This window comes from Panthera uncia (assembly GCF_023721935.1).
Source record: "Panthera uncia isolate 11264 chromosome B3 unlocalized genomic scaffold, Puncia_PCG_1.0 HiC_scaffold_1, whole genome shotgun sequence".
Lineage (NCBI taxonomy): Eukaryota > Metazoa > Chordata > Mammalia > Carnivora > Felidae > Panthera > Panthera uncia.
In genome coordinates this window covers 21,142,563-21,161,226 of record NW_026057582.1, presented here as the reverse complement: position 1 = coordinate 21,161,226, position 18,664 = coordinate 21,142,563, and the positions used below count along the sequence as shown (strand labels likewise).

The following is an 18,664-nucleotide window of genomic DNA, read 5'->3' as shown; positions in this document are numbered from 1 at the left end:
CTAGGAGAATGGTTTAATGTGAAATAATGAGCAACCATTAGAAACCTGTTGTCAAACACTATTTAATGCCAGAGGAAATGCTTTTTACATAATGGTATTTTAAAAACACAAAACATGGGGCACCTGGGTGGCTCAGTTGGTGATGCATCCAACTTCAGCTCCAGTCATGATCTCATGGTTCATGAGTTCAAGCCCTTCACTGGGATGTGTGCTGACAGCTGGAGCCTGGAGCCTGCTTCAGATTCTGTGTCTCCCTCTCTCTCTGCCCCTCCCCCACTCATGCTGTGTCTCTCTCTCTCACACAAAAATAAACATTAAAAAAAAAAAAGTAAAAAACCAAAAAATAAAAATTAAGGGTTCCTTCAATATGCATCAATCTTAAAATTAATACTTGATGTTAAAATACTACATGGGTGACTTATGTGATAAAAGCCTATCAGAAAATGTTACCTTAAAATTAATTTACCTAGTTGTTCATACCAGTTTTCACCTCACTACTGTGCCGCATTTAAAGTATTTAAGGTAACAAAATTATGGCTTTGCCAATATATACACACCTCGTTTCTAAAGTAGTTAAGTAACTACTTACTGCCTCCCTATACCTCCCAGAGAATACAGTAAAGTTGCACGTAATGAACGTCCAATAAAATTCCTTTAGTTTTAATGAATCTCTCTCTACTGTGCCCACTAGAGTGAACAGACCTAATCAAAGAGAAAGTGGTCTGCCTCCCACTTTTTAAAAAAAATTTTTCAGTGTTTCTTTATTTTTGAGAGAGAGAGGATGCAAGCTGGGAAGAAGCAGACAGGGAGAGGCAGAGGATCCAAAGCAGGGTCCATGCTATCAGCACAGAGCCAGATGAGGAGCTCAAGCCCAGGAACCAGGAGATCATGACCTGAGCCGAAGTCAGACATTTAACTGACCGAGCCACCCATGTGCCCCATGGCTCCCACTTTTTTCAGAACTACTGCTTCTTAAAAACAGACTAGGAAAAAATTGAAAATCAAATTGAAGTAAGAGTTGAAAAGAAGCTGGGGGCTGGCCGAGAGCTAGGATTTTGGCTATTATTCACATTCAGCTTCTTGTTTTACACACATAGTTTTGCACATTATTGCATTTGTATTTCTTTCGTATTTATTTATTTAGAGAGCAAGAGAGTGAGAGAGAGAGAGGGAGAGAGAGCACGAATGAGCTGGGGAGAGGAGCACAGGAAGAGAGAGAAGGAACCTTAATCTCCACACTAAGCATGGAGCCTGACATGGGACTCGATCTCATAACCCTGAGATCATGGACACTTAACCGACTGAGCCACCCATGTGCCCCATGCCTCCCACTTTTTTCGGAACTACTGCTTCTTAAAAGCAGACTAGAAAAAAATTGAAAATCAAATTGAAGTAAGAGTTGAAAAGAAGCTGGGGGCTGGCCGAGAGCTAGGATTTTGTCCATTATTCACATTCAGTTTCTTGTTTTACACAGTCTTACACATTATTATATTTGTATTTCTTTTTTAATTTTTAATTAATTTATTTTTTTTTTTGAGAGAGAGAGCATGAATGAGCTGGGAAGAGGGGCCAGAGAGAGAGAGAACGAATCTTAATCTCCACACTAAGCATGGAAACTGACATGGGGCTCAATCTCATAACCTTGAGATCACGATCCTGAGGTCGTGGACTGAGCCACCCAGGTGCCCCTGCATTTGTTTTTCTTAAAAGTTTAACCATGCCAGCCAGGGAAGCTTGTCTTGTCTCCAGACATCTCGTTCCAACTCAGGGTCTGTGCTCCTGCAAGTCTAAAACTGTCTCGTCTCCCGGTCTGCCGTGGTCCCCCTCTCACTTTACAGGTGAAATGCCGAATCAGCTTTATTATTACCCTCAGTTTGTTTCCCAGCTTGGCATGCTTTCTACTCATGAACTGGGGAGGGGAGGGGGTGCTGAGGCTGGACAAATATCTCTAAGGCTAAGGATCACAGGCAAGTGCCATGTTCTGATGCCTGGTGAGTAGTTGAGAGGGAAAGCGGGCACAGGAAAATGGAAGGAAGGAAGTAGTTGGAACGTTCCTTAATAGTAGAGGGATTTAAACCTTCATTTCTCTTCCTTTTTCTCTCTCTCCCCAACCTGGGAACTCTCTTCTGTCACTTTGCTGATTTCCCATACTGTCTGGGGGTGTACTAAGTGCCTGCCTCAATGCCAGCTGTTTTGAACAAGCCAATTTCTCAGTTCTTTGCTCTTATTAAGAATGAACAAATGTTTCTCCGAAGAAAAAGCCCAGAATCTAGTCAGATGATTAAGTAAACCTAATGTATGCTAAAGTACTGATCTGCTGGTTTGTGAAAACAAGGCATTCAGGACATCACTGTTAACACTGGTCATTTAAATGCCCATTTTATTTGAAATCCAATGAAGGGAAATGAAACAATAATGAGTTTTTAAATTTCTTTTTAGTTCTGGTGGATGATCTCCTTTAAACACCATTAAGGGGCGCCTGGGTGGCTCAGTCGGTTGGGCAGCCGACTTCGGCTCAGGTCATGATCTCACGGTCCGTGAGTTCGAGCCCCGCGTCAGGCTCTGTGATGACAGCTCGGAGCCTGGGGCCTATTTGAGATTCTGTGTCTCCCTCTCTCTGACCCTCCCCCGTTCATGCTCTGTCTCTCTCTGTCTCAAAAATAAATAAACGTTTAAAAAAAATTTTTAAAAATAAATAAACACCATTAAAAAAATAAAAAATAAAGCAATATTTAGGGTCACAATTCCTAGGTTAAGACCCAGGGTTGCCTCTGTGTAACAGGAGATTATGTATACCCTTGCTATACGTGTCTTCATTGTTTTGTCTGAAAAATGAGGATGATTGTTACCTGCTTCATTTAAGTCAGCTCTCCCACCCGCTCGCTGGTAGAGCTATCCTGAGTGGTAAGTATATTCAGTCCCTTGTTACCTTTAAATCTCCAAGGCTGGGCTTTTGTAATCAGTGAACTTCAAGATCCTCAAATATTTCTCTGCACATCTAAAAAGCCCCACTCCGTAGAAGAGCATTCTAGAAGATTGAAGCAGCTGATCTGGCACTGGAGATATATTTTTTAAACTTTTATACAGAATATATATTCTTTTGCCTTTTTTTAATTTGGGGAATTTTTTGTATTTTTTTTTTTTTTTTTTGCATTTGTTTGTTAATTTTGAGAGAGACAGAGAGAACACAAGCAGGGAGGGGCAGAGAGAGAGAATTCCAAGCAGGTTCAGCACAGAGCCCGACATGGGGCTCAAACTCACCAAACTGTGAGATCATGAGCTGAGCCAAAATCAAGAGTTGGACCCTTAACCAACCAAGCCGCCCAGGCACCTCTTGTTTCATTTTTTTTTTTTATTTTAAACATAAAAAGTGAAAATTATATATTCCTAGATTCCAGAACTATCTACCAGCGATGACCACAATTAACACTGCACTCTGTATTTTAAAAATTTTATTGATGCTTATTGTATTCATTTGGGCAGGCTAATTGCGGTAAAAAATAGACAAAAATAAAACTACGTTAACAGCCCTAAGATGAGCGAAGGCTATTACTTGCTCCTGGGACAGTCCTGGGAGGAGAAGGTGGGCGGTCAGCCAGGGACCCAGGCTACTGAGCCGGGGACACCGCCGTCTCCAGCTTTTGTTCAGACTCACTCTGGGGTCCTCTCTATTCCAACCTGCTGTGCCGCAATGGCATACATGTTTTCTTTCTGTTGGTGTCCCCAGCTTCCTGGCAACATAGTCGCCTCCTGCACTGTTTGGCTGAAATTGCGCTTAACGCAAAATTGTGTGATTCAAGTTCACTCTCCCAGGCATGCTTGGAACTCACTCAAATTCGGACTCCTCCTTCACCCTCTTCCTCTTATCAGAGGTTCAAGAGTGCTTACCTCCACTCCTCTCTGCTTTCTATCTTTGAAAAGATTATGCCAGCTGCATTCGCTTCTCACATCTGTCTCCATTAGCTAAGCTGGCAGTCCGTGCCCCTCCCCCTTCTGTGCTGCAGCAGGGTTTTTATTTTTTCTAGTTTTGAGGTATAATTGACATGTAACACTGTGTAAGGTGAAAGTGTACAATGTGTTGATTTGACGCATTCGTATACTGCAAAATTATTACCACCATAGCATTAGCTAACACATCCATCCTGTCATATAATTGCCATTTCTTTTTAGTGGTGAGGACATTTAAGATCTCTCTTAGCAACTTTCAAGTATATTAGTATGCTGTACATTAGATCCCCAGAATTTGTTAATCTGATAAATAGATGTACGCTTTGACCAGTATCTCCCCATCTCCCCGTCCTTCCCCAGCCCCTGGTGAGCACCACTGTAGTCCCTATTTCTCTGAGTTTGGCTTTTCTATTTTTATTTTTTAAGTTTATTTATTTTTGAGAGAGAGAGAGAGAGAGAGAGAGAGAAAACAAGCAGGAGAGGGGCAGAGAGAGAGGAGACAGAGAATCCCAAGCAGGCTCCGTGCTGTCAGCACAGAGCCCAACAGGGGACTTGATGTCATGAACCTGGAGATCATGACCTGAGCCAAAATCAAGGAGTCAGACGCTTAATAGATGCAACTACCCAGGTGCCCTGGAATTTGGCTTTTTTCGATTCCACATATAAGTGAAGTCATACAGTATCTATTTATCTTTCTCTCAGCAAAGATTTTTTTTTTAAGTCACTTATGAGCATGATCAGCTGTCTTCTTACCTCAGAAAGTGGCTTCTTTTCCTTGATGTTTTCTTGAGGTAACTCTTGTCTGTCTGTCCCTTTTTGTACTCTTAGATTTCCCCTAAGAAATCCACCTCTTTTGTCTCTCCCCACCTCTCCTTGCAGCCTCTCCCACCGCTTTCTGCCCTTGGAGCCGCCAGGTAGCTTCAGCCTCATTTAATCAGCTGGAACCCACAGCAGTTTCTCCTTTCTCCAGCCACTACCCCTAAAGCGGCTTCAGCTGGCTGGCTGCCTTGCACTGTGGCTCTCTCTTGGGGCACTCACTCAAGTTCGGCTTGTTCAACAGTACTCTCTCATGGAGCAGCTTTCCAGACTGCAAACCACACTCAGACAGTTTGCAAACTCCCCTAACTCGTTTACATTTGACTGACAGCAGTTCGAACCCTTCTCCCAAAAGGAAAGCTCTGACAAGGAGTTTATTGCTCACCAGAGAGAGAGAGAGAGAGAGAGAGAGAGAGCACTTCCACATGGAAGCATCTAAAGTATCGTTAGAGGGACAGGTGGGACAACTATGAGATTGTGCAATGCGGTAGCCAAGTATCCCAGTTTACCCAGGGCGGGCAGAGCTCCAGAAATACAGGGCTTTTAGTTTCAAACCAGGACAAATTTTATATGGACTTAAAAGTGGGCCTTTCTGGGGGCACCTGCGTGGCTCGGTCGGTTAAACCTCCAACTCTTGATTTCGGTTCAGAACATGATCTCATGGTTAGTGTGTTAAAGCCCTGCATTGGGCTCTGTGCTGGCAGTGCACAGCCTACTTTGGATTCTGTCTCTCTCTCCCTCTCTCTGCCCCTCCCCAACTCACACACTCTCTCTCTCAAATAAATAAACTTTAAAACAAATAATAAATAAAGTGGTTCTTTCCTGGGCACTTCGGTGGCTCAGTTGAGCATCTCACTTTGGCTCAAGTTATGATCCTGCGGTTCCATGAGTTCGAGCCCCACATCAGGCTCACAGCTGTCAGGGCAGAGCCCTGCTTCAGATGCTCTGTCCTCGTCTCTCTGCCCCTCCCCCTCTTGTGCTTTCTCAAAAATAAACAAACATTTGAAAATAAATAAATAGGGGCACCTGGGTGGCTCAGTAATTTAAGCCTCTGCCTTCAGCTCAGGTCATAATCTCATGGTTCATGAGTTCAAGCCCCACGTCAGGCTCTGCACTGAGTGCAGAGCCTGCCTGGGATTCTTTCTCTCTCTCTCTCTCTGCCCCTCCCCCACTTGTGCTTGCTCTCTCTCTCTCTCTCTCTCTCTCTCTCAGAGTGAATAAACTTAAAATTTTTTTAAATAAATAAAGTGGTTCTTTCCATGTAGGATCAGGATCTTGATTTGGGGGTGAGGGGTTCCAAGAGTCTTGGGATATAAACTATTGATGCTTTCTGTTGAAGCACTAATGTGTCTTTCAAGAAGTTCCAGTAATGAGCAATAACATTATCTGTCTCTGCAAAACTTATGCTAATGAATACAATGGACCAGTAAGTTTGTCTTAATAAGACAGTGAACTGAGGTGGGGTGAGGGGATGGGTAGATGGTTTCTGTTCTCAGAGTTAATTCTATCCTCTCTTTCCCAAGATCTGTCTCATACTCAACATCCTTAGTGAAATACCAAACCTAGTGCTTTGTTGTTGTTATTGTTGTTGTTTTTAAATGTGTGTGAACATTGCATCACCTCCAACCTCAAGTCTCTGATGTCTGTTCTAGCTTTCAGTCCATTCAGGAGAATAACATAGTAAAACTATTGTTCACAGAGCCTTCACTGTGTGCTCGGCTACATGTCCAGCCCCTCACAGACATTATTTAATTTTCACAAGAGTCTTCTTAAAAATGTGCTATTATTATCCCTATTTTATAGGTGAGGAGACTATGGCTCAAAGAGGTCAAGACACTTGTCCAAGGTCATGTAGCCAGAAAGAAGAGGCAGAGTCAACAGTTGATCTGAGTTCCACCTGAGTACTCAGCAGTAAGAAGGAGCAAAGCACTGCCATAGGCTGTGATGTGTATGAACCTCACAGACGCCATGCTAAGTGAAAGAAGCCAGATGCAGAAGACTACATATGTATAATTTCATTTCTATGAAACATCCAGATAGGGCAAATTTAGAGGTAGAAAGCAGATCAGTGGTTCCTAGCCATGGAGGACGGGGTGGGAATTAACTACAAATGGGCATACAATCACTTTTGTCTTTGACAGAAATTGACAGAAGTATTCTAAAACTGGGGTGTAATGGTGGCTGCACAATTGTATAAATTTGCTACAAATTACCTAACTGTATACCTGCAATGTGTGAATTTTATGAAAATTCTTCCTCCGTAAAACTGTTAAGAAAAAGTCCAGGCCAGATGCTAGGTTGTGACTCTCTTCCAGTGGTTGTTCTAGTTGTTACTTCTAGTTGTTTCTATCAACAAGTGGATGCACGTTCCTTTAGGTGCCTTAGGTGCCATTCCCTAGGGGAAAGGATACAGGTCTTACTGGGTCCTTCTGTCCTCTTCATATAAGCATAGGGAGTGCCTGTAAACGCTTTCAACCAATACACACGTGTTGAATACAGTTAATTTTGCCAATGAGAACCTGTTTCGAACAGTCAGGAATTTCACTAATGCTAACTATGCATTTTGATTGGCATGTATATAAACCTTAGTGTGTGAGTTACAGACATACATGATATCACACCACATGGGCTGAAGTCTTAAATTACTGATATAGAAAAATAAACTCAAGTGAACCGCTGAGACACTACAACCACGACCTCTGAAGTAGCAACTGACAGAAGGAAGCTCGCTGCTCTTATTGCCTTGCTGTCATCCATCATTTAGTCTGTTCAACTTCCCAACCCAAGGCCAGGATATGTGTGCTATTAAGAATAAAGATATGTGTTGGGGCGCCTGGGTGGCTCAGTCGTTTAAGCGTCCGACTTCAGCTCAGGTCACAATCTCGCGGTCCGTGAGTTCGAGCCCCGCGTCGGGCTCTGGGCTGATGGCTCAGAGCCTGGAGCCTGCTTCCGATTCTGTGTCTCCCTCTCTCTCTGCCCCTCCCCCGTTCATGCTCTGTCTCTCTCTGTCTCAAAAATAAATAAACGTTAAAAAAAAAAAAAAAAAAGAATAAAGATATGTGTCCTCAACAGCCATTGGAGGGGCTTTTCTTTTCTATTTAAATATAAAAAATTTGGTGGGGGCGGGGGAAGGATATGAGACTGCAATTAAGAGAAAGGTCACCCATAAATTCAGATGGACTGAAACTAAGCCAATGATGGGGAGGGCTGAATAGTTATTGTGTCCCTGGGAGGAGCCAGGAGGAGCTTGTTGTTGATGGGGCTGATTCCTGGCAGAGACAGTTCCTGGGGCACCACTTAAATGTGTATTCTTCTCATGAACATTTGTTAACTCTGATTCGTATTGCTTTATCTTTGACAAGGACAGAAATGGACGTATTACTGTGAATGTGTTTCTTGTAACTCTTACAGAGAGATTCGGAATACCAGAAGCTTAACTTACATAGATCCTGGTGCCCTAAAAGAGCTCCCCCTCCTGAAGTTCCTGTAAGTATTAACTTCTACCCCATCCTATCCCCACCCTTTTTTTCTAAAGAGAGTTATAATGCTGTTGCCAGCCAAGAGTCTCCCTAGGATGCTGTGGGCCAGAGCCATTTTCGTGGTACATGGCCTGAAACAAATCACATCCTGTGATTTACACCCCAACCTTTCCCATCAGGGAAAGTATCAGGTGAAATGATCCACATTTGAAAAGCCTATTTAACAGTCAGCACATAATGCTGGGACCAAAGACTTAATCCAAGAGACATGAGGAAGAAAATACCCTTAAATGGAGTGTAACAGAACAAAACAAAACAAAAAACTCTGAGAGGCCATTGGTCAATTTTCTTAGGAAATGGGTACCACAACAATGTTAAAGTGACTGTCACAGAGAAAAGGAAAAGCCACAAAGGGCAAAATCTAATCTCTTAGAGGTTGGGAGGACAAAAATGGAGGAGACAACACTATTGCTTTGCTTTGGTGACACCTTATGAGCTAGATACAACCTATTTGAGAGCACGGACCACAGCACTTTTTCTCTCTATTGCATCTTTACTGCCTGGCACAGAGCAGGTGCTCAATAAAAAATGTGTTCAATGGATGTGTATGTGTGGCCTCAGGTTCTCTAGGCACCCTCTGGAAGAACCCTTCCCTTCTTCCCTTCTCTCCTGCTCACATGCATTGTAAAAGATTAGAACACAAAAACATTATGAGGGAAAAAATTAAAATCAACCTTAATCCGAATACTGAGAAATAATCACAATTAAAATATTAGGTTGTTTCCATCTAGGGCTTTCAAATAAAAGTGTATATCCATATATATTTTATTAATTAGGTCTTTAAAGATGAATTGAAGTCATCCAGGAAAAGAAGGGGGAGAGGTAGAAGAAAAATACAGGTAGATGGACTAGCATGATAAAGACACAGAGGTATGGAAACATGTGTCTCATGTGGGACCTAAAAATAGTTCAGCATTGAAGAGGTGGGAGTGGGAGATGCAGAGAGAATAGAGGAGAATAGTGATGGAAGATGTGGCTGGAGGCGTATCTGGGGAGTAATAAAAACTTATGGGACAAGGCAATCACTCCTGTATGGATCTTGAGTTTCAATCAATCAATAATTCTTTGATACGATGATCCCTCAGTATGTGCAGAACTCTGCAGGGAACATATAGGATAATAAAACATTGTCCTTAAGCTTCAAGAAGCTTACAATCTAGTTGGGAACATATTGTTCCCAACATATGCCAGTTCCCGTAAATGAAATCAAAAAATTCCTCTCCTACTGGAAAATAATGGTAGGTGATAAATGAGAGGTACAACATTATTTGGGGTCCAGGAAATTTGAGGGCACGTCAAAAAGGAGATGGACTTGTTTGGGGTTTTGAAGAAATGAGAGATCCTGGTTCCTAATCTGGCATTTCCAGCCCCAATACATGGTCCTCCCTTAACTCCAGAGCCTTCTTCCCTCCACACTCTTCCACATGAACCTCTATTGCAATTGAGTAGTCTGTTTGTTGTTTGTTTACTGCTCTTCACATGTTCTATATGGAATCTGAACTCTCTCCTTTGCTATCTGGAATACCCCATTTGCTCTTTCTGAGACCTCGGCCTCCTGTTTTCTTTTCAAATCTTATGCCTTCCCCTCTAAAAGGAGTCAGGTCAGGGGCACCCCTACTGGGTGGCTCAGTAGGTTGAGCATCCAACTTGATTACACCTCAGGTCATGATCTCGTGATCATGAGATCGAGCCCCACATCAGGCTCTGCACTGAGTGCAGAGTCTGCTTGGGATTCTCTCTCCTCCTCTCTCTCTCTGCCCCTCCCTTACTTGCTCATGACTACACATGCCCTCTCTTCCTGTCTCTGTTTCTCTGTCTCTCTAAATAAATAAATAAACAAACAAACAAACAAAACAGAAAATAAAATAAAATAAAATAAAATAAAATAAAATAAAAGGAGTCAGGTCAGAATTTGCCTAAGAAGGTATATCAATGGAATATGAGTTTTTTCTCTGCTGGAAGACTTCCTTTAAAACTTTCTTGGTAGTTACCTAAGTCTCACCCCATGCCATGCCACACCTGTCAAAAAAAAAACTCTATTTCTACTACCTACATTGTAGTAGCTGCAACAAATATTAAATTAACCAAATCTGAGAGGCATCAGGAGCCTGAGAGTTGCTGTATTAGTACTGTTTTATGTACATCTTTTAATCTTGACATTTTTCCCTGATGACACAAACTTTGGAGAGTGAAGACATTATCATTGATTGATCATATTCCTTGTCTAGACATATTTTCTAAATAGTACTGCTGCCATGCTATTCCCAGGTGACTTTCATGGAAAAATCATTCTTGGCAAAATAATGAACACAATATAATGTGGAGTTCTAAAGAGGAAGCCTGGCTTGGAGCTGGATATTATATTGTCTTTCTACCCCATCCTCCCCCTATTCCACTGCCCTTCCCATAATGTCCTCCAATTAAAACAGGGAAATATTACACACACACACACACACACACACACACACACAGAAACCTGAATTCCTATTTCTAGGAATCCTACTTGGATTCCTTGGAAAGAATCCTCATATTCCTCTAAACAGAAGAAAATTTATTAACCCTAGTGGACCGAATTAGATTCTTGTACCTTGAGGGAACAACATCCCATTCAAGGTTTAGGACTTGCCTACAGTCACTCAGGTATTGAAAGAAAGAGTTAGGATTTGATTCTAGTCTGACTTCAGAACCCATGCTATTACACTATTCTGCTTCCTATGTGTTGATTTTCTTACCTTATTTCTGTTCTCTTCTTCTCTTTCATGCGCTTTAGTGGCATTTTCAACACTGGACTTGGAGTATTCCCTGACCTGACCAAAGTTTATTCTACTGATGTATTCTTTATACTGTAAGTATGCACACATGCAATATTTGGCAGTATTTTGTCACCGACAAGAAGTAGGATGCAGTCATAAGGGTTGGTTAAAACCAAGTGAAGCAATTGTCTCAAGGGGAAGAGAGATCAGCTGTTACAAACGCACTGGTGGGTGAAGCAAGACAGGGACTGAGAAATGACCATTGGGTTTAGTAATATGGCACTTTGGTGACTCTGACAAGAGCAGTTCCACAGGAGCTCCAGGATGAAGTCTGGTTGGAGTTGGCTCAAGAAAGAGTCAGAAGGAAACAAAAAAAAAGAAAGAAAAAGAGTCAGAAGGGAAGAGTTAGAGACAGTGACCATCAACTCTTTTGAGAAGTTTTACTCTTAAAAAAGAGCGGTAGTTAGAGGATATTGGGTCAGGAGAAAAGGCTTCTTTTTGTTGTTGTTTGATGGGACAAATTATGGCATGCGTGTTTGCTGATGCGATTATTGAATGGAAGGGAAATTTGATGATAATGATGATACTTTATTTTCCACGTAGTTTTTAATAGCTTTTCAAACACTTTCCCAGGCATTATGTTTACTTCTCTCAACCACCTTATAAGGTATAAATGGAAGTTATAATTTTTTCCATTCTACAAATGAAGAAACTGAGGAATTGAGAATCTAAGTGATTTTGTCTGAGAAGAGTCCCAAGGAGTAGTAACTAGGGGTGTTAAAACTGCTTCCTGTGATTTCTGATTGGTGGCCAAGTGCCCTTTTCCAAAACCTGTGACACAGTCAAGTGTCTTACCTACTTGTATAGAAGTAAAAGGACTTATGCAGAGTTACAGGTTGAGTCTGCACTACAGGAAAATGTGGAGTGATAGGATCTGAACTCTCAGGATTTTGCTAGAAAAAAATGACCACACTCCTTTGCTGCAGAAGAGCTCAGTTCAAAATGTAGGCAGTCTTCTTGCAACTAGACTGGCACACAAATGTTCTCCGGAAGCATCTGCTGGCAGTGTTTTGCAAGTAGAGGACACTTTGTAATATTCATGAAAAGAAATCCATCGATTTCTTCTACCAATTTCTACACTTTGTAATATTCATGAAAAGAAATCATCGATCCTTCTACCAACCCTTCTTTAGGTTCCATACACTTAGAAAACTCTAGTTACCCTGGACAAAGTATTGGTCGCAGATTTACAAGAATACTCTAGGTCCACCTGCTCCCCTTGCAAATGAGGATTAAGTCGGGGACCTCAGCCCACACTCAAAGCGCACTTGCTTCCTGCACTTTTGGGGCTGTGACTGCGTGTCCACCTGGGACAGCTCTCACCACCTCACTGGACCTCTAGCCACTAGCAGCTAAGAAATGTCAATGAAACTTAAAAAGAAACAAGATTAAACTAAATTGTGTCAGGTTATTTATTTGAGAGCATAGGTAGAGCAAGAGCCCAGCTCCAGAAGGAAAGCATTTTTTTTTTTTACCAAGTGTTTTTTTCCCCCTCTTTGCAGTGAAATTACAGACAACCCTTACATGACGTCCATCCCTGCGAATGCTTTTCAGGGACTGTGCAATGAAACGTTGACACTGTGAGTATTGCCAGTTCTACTTCTACCAAAATGCAATTTTTATTTGGACCACTGTCATATTTTCATAGCCCATCCAAGAAATATACTACAGGATGTGCTGTATCATCTACTAAAGTAGTTAATTAAGAGGATTGCCTTATGGTATGGTACTCAGTAGACGACAAAATGGTTTAGGTAACAAGACAAGTATTCTCCTCTACAAATGGTCAGCATGATTTATCTGTAGAAGACCATTTCGGTTTTATAAACCACATGGCCTTTGTGGCAACTGAAAAAGGTAGCCATACACAATACATAAACTACTGAGTCTGTCTGTTCCAATAAAATTTTATTTACAAAAACAAGTACTGGACCAGATTTGACCTGCATACCTTATAATATAACTGTATTCTAGTATCCATATTGTATAGAGGAAGAACCTGGGCTTAGAGCAAATTGAACTGTTCCAAGGTCACTGAGTTCGAAAAAGATGCCACTAAGGGCTTCTCATGCTCTCTGTACTCACATTCAACTTGGTCATCACAACTATTATGAAATTTCTATAAAGCCATATTGAATAGAAAACAGTATTGTTCTGTATCATTACTTTTCCAGAGTTTGAATGGGTTCTGCTCTTTAGATAAAGGAGAAGTTTATTAGAGAAATTTATAAAACGTTCTAATAAGTCTAATAGAAGTATAAAAGTTAATTCTCCAAACTGGTAGGAAATTCCCCTCTTTCATGAAATTAGCCACAAAATAAAATTGAGGTTGTCCAAAGGATCCCTTGTCTCTAGCTTCAATACCACTGTCCAAGCTCGGGCCTGGTGGTGTTTTTGCCTGGATTGTCACCCAGCTCCCTTTCTCTGGTCACACTACAGTCCAGGGGTTCTTTATCATATATAAATTTGTTTGGATTATTCCCCAGCACAATTGATCCAAGCCTCCCCTGCCATTCTTGTAAGGGGCTGCTTCCAAGCCATTCTAAGTCTATCAATCTAGGCCCTCTGAAGCTATCTCAACCTCTGGGACTCTATCCACAGTGGAACATTTCAGTTCATCCTTCTCGAAACAAGGAGAGAGCTCTCTTGAAAAGAGACTCGTTCTTGGCCACCATTTCATCTGACAACACAGCAAAGACCTGGAGTCTTAGCCTGCTCAGTCCCAAACCCCAAGGCCATTTGTCTCCTCTGTAAAGGTTTCCATTGTACCACTTACCACTCATTGTATGTAAACTACTTTCTCAATTTCTTTACAGAAGGTTACCTTCAGCTTTTGGCATTTTTTTTCCTAAGGACCTCCTATCCCAAGCAGCCCTCTCAAGTAAAAGCTGCTGGTTGTCCCACTGAGCACAGGCCCCAGTAGGTGTTTAACAAACATCCAAATAAGGGAATCTCATGCTTCCTGCAATCTAGTGGTGGGGATGGCATGAGTTGCCCACTATCTTTTCAGATGATTATTTTTACATTCCTGAAAAAGAATGTTCTTGCTTCTTTGAAGCTCATGCTCAAAAAAGTATGAAAGGGTATGAGTCCAACAGCAGAATTTATATGCATATTCCTGTTAGGATAGAGTTTCAGAGTTTACAATCCTTTTTTTTTTCTTTTTCACTATTTTTTCTTCCTTCACTTTTTTCCCTTTTTAAGGCCTGTTTGTCCAATAAGAGTTTTATTTAATCTCTGAAATGTAATTCCAACAAAGAATATTTTCATTGTCTAGGAATCTCAGGAGGAAACAGAAAGTTTGGGAGAACAGAAATCTCAAACTCATGATTCTCACATATAATATAAAAGAACTCTAGTTCAGAAAAAATTATCAGAGCTTTCTTCAGCCTCTGTGCCTAGCACCTCTGTGCATTGCAATCCTCACCCAGGACACATTAGTAGCTGTAATTAAACTCATTGTATGATTGTTTAAAACTAATCAAAAATAAAAACAAAGATTAGTCTCAGTTCTCCACAACTACATAGGATAAATGCCAGTTTTCAGGGTATCCCTTTTAACACGGTCATGTCCTAAGTGTCTCTCACCAATAAACATATAGCTATTTGATCCTCCCAGCAACGTTTTGGTTAGGTATTAATATCATATTTCTTACAGATAAGAAAGCTGAGGACAATAGAGGTTGAGAAATTCTCAGGATCACATATGATGAAGTGACAGAGCCAGATAAAATTCCAAGTGAAGAGTCTCTTGCATGCTTCATAGCGTGTCACCAGAGTTAACAGGTGGTGGGTACAACGGTTTTCAGAATTCCCCTACAACTGTCACTAGTTGTACTTGACTGTGGTCGTGGCTGCCTTCTCTTTCTGGATGCCAATAGCCCCCATGCATCCCCCTGGAGATGGGGGATGGCTAGGACTAGGCTAGGGCTCCTTTTCCTTTGGGTACTTAGGAAGAATCACTTCCTGAGGACAGAAATCCTGACTCCCGGCAGCTCCGCCTCAATGTGGCTTTGGCAAGTCACCCCCACCTCTCAGTAACTTGAGTAGTACATAGAGGAGATGACACTTCAGTCCAGTCCCAGGAATCACCGCACAAATTAGCTAGTCACGGAAACATAGCAACCACTTAAAACATCAAAATTTCCACAAAAAAGAATGCTCTACCTGTTTTCTTAGATTTGTCTTTGAAGTTCGATTTGATTCAGCCTGCAACCATTAAGCATTTAATCTATGATAAGCCCTGAGGACAAAAATGTGGATAAAACACAAATGTGAAGTGGCATTTTAAATAGGAAAATATAAAGCTTATGCATTCAGATGCATAGTATCTTTTAAAATTGACCTCTTAAGAAACTGAAGTTATTCCTCCATTACTAACATTGAATTGTTACCTGAAACTCTTCTTTTTTGAGTATAGGTAGAACATTTAAAAATCAATCTTTTTTTTCCCTTCCCCATGGTTGATGGGGGGTGGGTGATGGGCATTGAGGAGGGCACCTGTTGGGATGAGCACTGGGTGTTGTATGGAAACCAATTTGACAATAAATTTCATATTTAAAAAAATAAAAAATAATAAAAATGAAAAAAATAAAAAATAAAACAAAAGAAATCCTTAATGGTGGCAAATCTTTGCTCTTCCAAGTAAATCCACTTCTGAGAAACAGTTTGAAGTTACTGGGAGCTCTGTGGAAAATGGGGATTCACCCTGGGAGATATTACTCTATGTTCCAAGCAAGACATACTGTAAAGTTTTCTTGTGGGACCTGAGAACCTTCACTGTACATTTCTGATACCACAGAACTGAAGCCCAACCCTCACCTCTTATGGGTCACTGATTTCTCCTCTCTCTGTTGATTGTAGGAAACTATACAACAATGGCTTTACTTCAATCCAAGGACATGCTTTCAATGGCACAAAGCTGGATGCTGTGTAAGTCAAGGGTAATCATGGAAACCACTGTTTTCCTTCACATTCCCACACCCATTCGATGGGGGATCATCCCATGGGTCACAATTCTGTTAGAGATAGGTTGTACCAGAGCATTCCTCAAACCCAGAGTTAGCATGACCAAAACGTGGAGATGATGTTAAATAACTTAGCAAGAGGCAGCTTTAGTATACACTTACAATGACTCCAATTCTAAATCCCCAAGTTTTATCCTTGATAAAATGGAGAACCACGGTCTCATCTTCAGTTTCCTTGAGAGCTTGTTTGGAGGTTCTAGCAGGATTGTGCAGCTACTTATAAACCCTTGACTGAAGAACGGTGCTTCTCTACAGGGGAAGGTTGTCCTCTTCGACCAAGTGCACAGCTTCAGGAGGGACGCACATGGAGTGGTGAGAGAGGAGGGGGCACACCTGCCTAGCCAGCCAGATCAATGGACTCAACCCTGGTGATCAATGGGGTGACAGATGTCACAGCCAGATCGCCCTCACATCTCAGTTTTCTTGTAGAGGTGTGTGTGTGTGTGTGTGTGTGTGTGTGTGTGTGTGTAAACATTCATCTATATGTACATGAAGAAAAAAGGTGTCTTTGAGTCCAAAGCTGTTCAGAAAGTAAGGTTTATCTTTTTAGTGTTTTCTAGCACTTTTCCAAAAGGTTTAGTTTATATTTGATTCACTCAAAAATAGCTGAAAAGACATATCCAACTTTTGCCTGCCCCCAAAATAAATAATGCCTAGAATAGGATGTTGGCCAAAAGATAGCCATCGAACTGGGGTTCTGTCTTTGTTGTACTTTTCTGTCAGATCTTTAGGGCCCCCAGTATCGACACCAGGATATATGTTGTATCTAAGAGCTTGTGGACTGGCTCAGCCCTACTAATTTGTGTTTTAACCTAATATCTAATAATGATAAAATAGCTTTAGTAGAGTCTCCTTCCCACGGTGTCATGGATGAATTAATTTGTAGGGCCTTCCTACTACCAAACCACTAGATCATACATTTAAAAAGATATTTTATGTCATAGCTCCAAGAGAGGGAAAAGAAACCAGGAGCTGAAGCCAAAGTGGTGGGTGCTTACAGAAGGTGGACATTCCTAGGGATGGCTGCCAAGATCAGTGGTGCCAAGATACTAGGCTTTAGTGCAGTGAGAAGGCAGGGTAGTGAGGTAAATCAGAGACTTCTAGATTAAGCCAGAGAACCTGGACCAGAGCTGGAGTGGTACCAGCCTAGGAGTACCTTTTGATTCCAGCAGAAATAAATGCAAATCTCGACAGAAGGAAAAAACCAATGCAGGCCCCCTAGATTTTTTAAAGATCAAGATCAATCAGATATGTATGAGCTCACAGTCAAAAATCACATATAGGAGGGAGCGCCTGCATGGCTCAGTCAAATGTCTGACTCTTGAGATCAGCTCACATCATGATCTCATGGTTGTGAGATCGAGCCCTGTGCAGGGCTGTGTGTGGAAAACATGGAGCCTGCTTGGGATTCTCCCTCTGTCTCTCTCTCTCTCTCTCTCTGCCTTTCCCCTGCTTTCACGACTCTCTCTCTCTCAAAATAAATAAATAAACATTTTTTTTTAAATCACACATAGAAGAAAGAAAACCCCCCATGGTAAGAGTCAGCTGGAACAACAAACAACAGATTTTTGTTTGTTTAATAACGTATCACTGAGTATTTTTTCAACAATTATATTTTCTTCAATTCCAGAACTTCTATCTACTTTTTAAAAAAAATTTGCCTGCTTATTTAAAAAAAAATTTTTAATGTTTATTTATTTTTGAGAGTGGAGAGAGAGACACAGTGTGAGAGGGGGAAGGTCAGAGAGAGAGAGGGAGACACAGAATCTGAAGCAGGCTCCAGGCTTTGAGCTGTCAGCACAGAGCCCAACATGGGACTTGAACTCACGGACTGTGAGATCATGACCTGAGCTGAAGACGGACGAACCAACCAACTGAATCACCCAGGTGACCCTGCCTGCTCATTTTTAACAGTCTCACTGCTTACTCATTTTTGTGATTCCATCTTTTTTTCCCTTTAAACATTTCACATGTAGTTATTTTATATTCAGGGAGTGATTGTCGCAAAACCTGAAGGCCTAAGGTTCTTATACAGTGCTTCTCAAACTTTACTGAACATGTAACCCATCTGGGGGATCTTGTTAAAATGCAGAATCTGCATTTTAGATTTAGAGATTAAAAAAACCCAGAACCCAACCTCAGGTATAGAGTCATTTGTTTGTGAAAATTTTATTTGTCACAAGCAAAAGATTTTAAAGCCCATGATTAGGAGCTGTGCTTTAAATTATCTGTTCCTTTATCCTGCTATATGTAGTCATTGACAGGTATCACTCTCCATCACTCTCATTTTTTTTTTTTAATTTTTTAGTGTTTATTTATATCTAAGAGAGAGACAGAGACAGAGCACAAGCAGGTGAGGGGCAGAGAGAGAGGGAGACACAGAATCCAAAGCAGGCTCTAGGCTCCAAGTTGTCAGCACAGAGCCCAACGCAGGGCTTGAACCCACGAACTGTGAGATCATGACTTGAGCCGAAGTCAGACGCTCAACCAACTGAGCCACTCAGGCACCCCTCAGCTATCA

The 18,664-nt window shown here is 41.4% G+C and overlaps 1 protein-coding gene across 1 annotated transcript in view; it reads left to right on the top strand.

Moving 5' to 3' along the window:
- Nucleotides 1–18,664, top strand: part of TSHR (thyroid stimulating hormone receptor) — a 157,832-nt gene that overhangs the window by 105,309 nt on the left and 33,859 nt on the right. The window contains exons 5-8 of the mRNA XM_049612396.1: nt 8,176–8,250; nt 11,074–11,148; nt 12,619–12,696; nt 15,980–16,048. Of these exons, the coding sequence (XP_049468353.1) occupies nt 8,176–8,250; nt 11,074–11,148; nt 12,619–12,696; nt 15,980–16,048 (297 nt within the window). The remainder of the gene's footprint in view (nt 1–8,175; nt 8,251–11,073; nt 11,149–12,618; nt 12,697–15,979; nt 16,049–18,664) is intronic.